The 6652-nt window shown below is 33.1% G+C and overlaps 1 protein-coding gene across 1 annotated transcript in view; it reads right to left on the reverse strand.

Annotated features, from left to right (window-relative positions):
- Positions 1-6652, reverse strand: part of LOC108977569 (acyl-CoA desaturase) — a 22833-nt gene that overhangs the window by 6788 nt on the left and 9393 nt on the right. Inside the window, exon 2 of the mRNA XM_018947298.1 lies at positions 615-1153. Within this exon, the coding sequence (XP_018802843.1) occupies positions 615-1086 (472 nt within the window). The 5' untranslated portion in view covers positions 1087-1153. The remainder of the gene's footprint in view (positions 1-614; positions 1154-6652) is intronic.

A 6652-nucleotide genomic window follows, 5' to 3' on the forward strand; every position in this document is an offset into this window, starting at 1 on the left:
AAATTTTTAAAAAATGTTAAATAATTGTTCTTTTAAATATTCTTCAAATCCCTTCAATATAGTTAAATAGTTTTTTAAGAAGCATTTATTCAAAAAAATATATTACAGTTTTGTTTGAGCTCAAAATTTGGAAAAAAAAAATTTTAAAAATTACTTATTGAAAACATGTTGAACTCTTCGTTAAAACAGTTHTGTATTTAAAAAAAAAATACGTATTTTAATTTGACAATACAAAAATTATTAATTTTATTAAACAAAAATTCAAARCATAACTTCTAAAAATATTTTTAATTAAAATAACTTTGCAAACTCTTCAAAATRTGGCCACAATTTAACACATTGTATGCTTTATTTCATTACGCATTTATGAAGCACATGCTTCACAGATAATTATTTCTATTTATTTTGTAATATTGTATTTATGTTGTATGCACGATGTATATGTATGTATGTATGTATGTATGTATATGTGCTCTCATAACTTTGTTATTTGTTTAAACATTGATAATGGATATAAACAGCATGAAGTGCCTAATAATTTGTTTTTTATTTATTCTTACTATTATTTATGTTTACTCTTGTTGTTGCTTTTTTATTGTTCACCTTTCACTTACCCCACAAAATTGTRTAGAATCTCGCCTGGAATAGCAAATAAATGCCGTAGAGAGCACCGGTATGTAAAAACACTTGCGCTATTAGATCGAGCCATATGATCTGTGGTTTGTATTCGATCTCGTCGCTGGYCGCTGTCGTTTGGTGGGCTACCTTTGAAGCCGCTGCATTTTGTGGAATTTCTTTGTAGACAGCATTTTCTTCCTTATAACCTAAGCTATCATCTAAATCTTCGCCACATTCATCTTCTTCTGTGATGCTTTTGTTGTTGTTGTTTGTGCAAAATCTATTTCTAATACTGACGCTGTTTGCATTGTCGCTGGCTCCATAGTTCGCCGCTGCGCTTAGTTTATCATTATCATTATTATTATTATTGTTGTTGTTGTTGAGGYTCGCACAACTGCCATTGCAGCTGACAGTGTTTGTACTTGTGCTGTTGTTCGCAGCGGCGGTATTGGGTGTCGAAAGGCACATCTCGACTCTATACTCTCTTATTGCTTGTAGCCTTAAAATTGTTCATAGATTAACGGCGATTTGTTAACTGTGAATGAATTGAGGTAGGTTTTAGTAGGAAATCGTTTTATGTGAGTTTTTTTTTTTGTTTTTGTGGTGAATAAATAAGTAATGTATATGATGTTTGGATCGGCTTTAGATTATCGTCCCAGAATTTTGGGGATAAATTGGGTATGCTCTCGGGAAAGTGCAATTTTTCATTCAGAGAAAACAATGGTTTGATGTTGTAAGGTAAAATCACTGGTTCATACTTCTTCAACAAAAAAAAAAAAAAACATGCTGATAGAACCTAATCGGCAATGGCAATCGTTATCGCGCCTTGCTAACCGACTAATTGATACCTGAAATTGAAGCTTGTGATCACTTCCCACACATCGCATGAATCCATGGATTTATTGAGAGCACATAATTTAACGTTTTGGCCTGGTCGATTGGTCACCAATATCATGTGATTTCACACCGTTAAACTTTTTCCTGTGGGGATATGTAAAGTCTAAAGCCTTTGCGGACAATACGCTTCGATTCCGGTTATCAGTCGAAATGCTCGAAYGAGTCATCGAACATTGRACTTAACGGATATATCATCTGAGACATAGCCGCGACCAACATTGGAAATAGATAATCWTTAAAAAATAAATGTCAAAGGAATGAACATTCCTCACTAAATTKGAAGTTTCTGTGTYTTTTTCTTGRGTAAAGTAGTRAACATGGAAATGRATCACMCTTTAGTTACTTSAATCCCGCCTTTTACCACCGAAAATTTAATATAATTTGAGAGCTTTGTAATTTTTTAAGTCTGAATTTAAAACCAAGGACTTGAAGGACAACTTCTTCCATACAATATTTTTCGTTCTGATCTCGCAAATCTTATTGACGCTCATCTCGACTGTAAGARCGGTCGTTTGGTGTGTAATCTTGAAAACATTTAACCCAGTAGAGAACAAATATTAAGACGAGAAATCACACCAAAGACCTTAAAGTAAGCGTGCGTGAGCAGTATGTGTTCTTGAGCGTTTAATGGAGGCAGTTTTTCAAATCATGAGTAAGTCAAATCCCCCAAAAGAAAAAAATTTGTTTATTGATTTTTTATAATTTCCATATTATAAGCTATCAAGTGAACCACCCTATACATTTGGTATTAATTTGCATACATAAAAAGTAATTACGATTCTTACATCATACTGCTGAGTAACACAACAACAAAGTGCCTCATGATACTCTTAATAGAGAGATTTTTGTGTGAAAAACAGTTTATATGAATGACTGTAATTCTAAAATTCACGAAATCTTTACATTTTTTAACGTAACGCTAATTTCTTAGATATTTACGAAATGTTGACTTGACACTGAAGTTTGTACAGCTTTATTTACAAATTTTAGAACTCGTTGGTAAGAGACAATACCACTTCATGTACATGGGCATACACCAAAGCATTTATTGGCTCTCATACTTACTTGGCTCTCATACATACTTTGTAGCATTATATATGCATGTATGTGTGCAGTTCTTATCTTAACAATTTCCACTTCAAAAGAATAAGACCTTCAACTGCCCTCAATTTTATATATTTGTGGCACATCATACATGACAAACGGAAACTCCACTTTACTTGGTTTTTTTATTTACCAAAAAGTTGTAGAGGAATTATAAAAATGGCTTATAAACTTTGAGCACGTTATTTATATATAGTCCCTCATTGTTGTTACTGTTTTGTATTCAGTTTCTTGTAAAAATATTCACTGTCTAACTAATTCAAGTTTTTTGGGTGCGGTTCATTTTTGGAGCGATTTTCGCTGTATCAGTTCGTGTAGCACAACAATGATTGGCTCAATTTCGTTTTTGAAATTTGGTGAGAGATTCACCTCTCTCTGCCCAGGACGGTCACATAAGCAGCCATGATATCGCTAAGGAACTTAGTATTCATCATCGAATGGTTTTGAACCATTTAAAAATGGCTGGCTACAAAAAAAAGCTCGATATTTGGGTACCACATGAATTCTCTGTGAAAAATTTAATGGACCGATTTAACAGCTGTGATCTTTTGCTGAAACGAAATGAAATCGAACCATTTCTGAAGCGAATGGCAACAGAAGACGAAAACTGGATCAAATACGACAATAATGTGAGAATGAGATCATGGCCCAAGCGTGGTGAAGCTCAACAAATGGTCGCAAAATCAGGATTGACGCCTCGAAAGATTATGCTGTTTGTTGGGATTGGAAAGGAATCATCCACTATGAGCTGCTCCAGCATGGTCGAACGATTGATTCTACATTTTACTGTCAACAACTGATGAGATTGAAGCAAGCAATCGAAAAAACGATCAAAACTAATCAACAGGAAACCATTTGTTTTGATCAATACAGAACTCCCTTAATGGAATAAAGTGGGCTTCAAGAGAAGCCTGTGAAAATGACTTGTCGCAGTTTTTCGCCGAGAAACCAGAAAAATTTTACACTGATGGAATAATGTCTCCAGCGGAAAAATGACATAAAGTGGTCGAACAAAATGGTACATATTTGATTCATTAAAGTTCATTATAAATAAAAAAATAAGTCGAAGTTTGTTTAGAAATACCTAAAGACATTTCACAGTCACGCACAGTTTGCACGCGTCGTTTGAATGGATTAGTCCGGGTCAAATTTGATCATATTGTGTATGGAAGCGACACCATTTAGAAATAGTAATAGTCAGTATAATTTACTTTCAAATGTAAATAAATGATTTATAATATTTTAAAAATATTTATAACCCAACCTTAAATAATCAAAATCATTTTAATTCAAAAAAATCAATTTATACCACTAAAATTATAAATTTCATAACACTTCCGGCGCTTAGTAACTGCTAATTAATTTATGAATGCTTAGACTAAGCTGTAAAGCAAGTTGTGCGTAAGTACGGCAAACATATGCATACACACATACGTATGTGTGCATATACATATACATATTTCCATGTAAATACACAAACACAATAACGATCATCGCTACGTACACCTGAGCGATAAGTGAGAAACAAGCGCGTAAACGAACTTGGGTTTTTTCTTTATTTTTGTATGGCCGAAGATAAGACTTGCTATACTTTGTACTTATGATGAAGTGGTTTTSAACAAAAAATATAAAATTTCACTTCAAAGACAAACTCAACGCTGTCGTAACTGCTAACGTAAATATATTATTAGCCCTGCAACGGTGATAAGAGTTTTTACATAACATTTCTAATATCTTATCGTGCATAAATAACTGTTGTTTATAGGTAGTATGACCATTAATGTGGGATCTATATATAAGGCTTTGTCCCATACAAGCATAAACCACAGTTCAATAAATATCAACTGAATAGTGCAGCAACATCTGTTAGCACCACGGACATTTTTTACGACCATACCACGAAGTARTGATAAGATTTTACTATTCCGCGAATTATTTTTTGCTTATCACACCACTTTTATATCCCCCGGGCGATATGTTGGGCAAAGGTTTTATGGTTTGGTTCAAAAAAAGTGAGCAAAATCTTACAAGAGTTATTGTTTTTCATATAGGAAAAAAAACTCGGTGGCACTCTTTCAACAGATTATAATGGAAAGTTAAAACTTGTAAAAGGATTGAAAGATTGAGCATTTTTTATATTTTTGTTTGGGTATATGAAATTTTACTGGTCTTAGCCAGATAATTGGTTGCCTACTTTAGAGCGAGTTACGYGCAGCGGTACAGTCGCAAGGTCCTTCTGTTCCGGTAAATCGGAAAAGGTCTAGGGAGCTATTCGCTTTCTACAAGGTTCACTTTTAAATTGTTGTAGGAGTTCTAATTGGACATTGTCCGAACAGAATTTCTGCCGTTGAGATTGAACATCTTAACAGATTTCAGCTGGATCAGCTGTTTCGAAGAAGGTGTGATAGATAGAGGTTCTCACATAAGACATCCAGATGAGAAGAGAAAATAAAAATAGCCTTAGTAGATTTGTGACAGGTTCAAAGCGCTTTGCCGTTAGTTAATATCCAACYATAGCAGGCATTATAAAAAGTATTGAACATAACAGTCTAAGTGTGATCCGTCCGCCATGCTAACGGATCAGCTATCTAACCTTACCTAATCTACACGATGACGGTGATTTCGGTATTAGAACAACATTCCAAATCTTTCTGACAGTATATAGGTAAAGGGTGTTTAAATTTTTGTAATGGTACTCTGGCAAATACTATCAGTGAAAATAACCAATGAGCTTGACATGTTTAACACTTATTTTGTTTCCGGTTCCACACGAATGTAAACATTCCCTACTCATCCTAATGAACATTTCTTTACACACAAATGCAAAATAGACATTAAATACTATTCGTATCTACATATACATATAAATTATATATACATTGACTTCTCTTATCTTCTTTTCCGCATGCGTTCTATGTACATATAAGTCATCGCTACGCAGGTACTGATAATATGTTCTTACCCTAAATAGGCCAGGTGTTCAATGAATCACTAAAAAATTGGAATACTTAAATTTTTGTTTTAAGTAAATATTTGTTAGCGATCAAGATTGCAATGAGCAATCACCTACTTTAAGTAGAAAAAAAACAAACAAAATTTTAGACCTCTCTCGGGAAAAGAAGATTTTCAAACTCAYCCCAGTTCTCACGGATAAAAATAAAAGTGTTTATGCAACAAGACTGCTTTTCTATTATCACTGTCTATCTAAGTATCATACTCTCCCCTTTTTGTTGAATTGTTAAAGTTTAAAATCTTAACCGGGAGGTTTTGCTTCGGTGTTTGCTTGATAGAAAGCAAAAACTATAACTAAACCACCTGACCTTTCAATAGAATTTTTCCCCCATAAGGGTTAAAGGAACTCCAACTAATGACCATTCTTTTTATACACAATCACATACACATGGTCCAATAATAGGTTAATTGCTGCCCTCCCTTTTGCAATTAGTACAGTTATGTTTACGCCAAATGGAAATAATTTAACACACCCAAGCAATACAAGTATGAAATATGTATACACAAATACAAATAATTACAAAATGAAAGAAATTGTGAATAAAGGAAGTACAAAAAACCACGAATAAATAGAATTCACGGGTGCACGAATGAAAAATTTGCATATATACAAAATAAGCAGTAACTATAAAAAATATGAACAACTGTGTGGCTTATAAAATCGATTATGAAAGTTCTGGGGTGCTTAAATGAAAATTTGTATATAATACAGAAAGGGATTTGCAAAATAAGCAGAAAATATGAATAACTACGAGGTTCATGCATCCGATTATGCGAATCCAGTGGTACACAAATGAAAAATATTTATATATTCAAAAACAAATATTCAAAATAAACAGTATACAAAATTTTAACAACTGCAAGGTTTATGAATTCGAATATGTAAATCCAGGGGTGCTTAAATGGAAAATTTTTAAACAAAACAAATATTCAAAATAAGCAGCATAAAAAATGTGAATAAATGCGAGGTTCATGAATTTATTTAAGAGAATCCAGGGGTACTCAAATTAAATTTTTTTAT

This window comes from Bactrocera latifrons, unplaced genomic scaffold (genome assembly GCF_001853355.1).
Source record: "Bactrocera latifrons isolate USDA-ARS-PBARC rearing strain unplaced genomic scaffold, ASM185335v1 scaffold_91, whole genome shotgun sequence".
In the NCBI taxonomy this organism is placed as follows: domain Eukaryota; kingdom Metazoa; phylum Arthropoda; class Insecta; order Diptera; family Tephritidae; genus Bactrocera; species Bactrocera latifrons.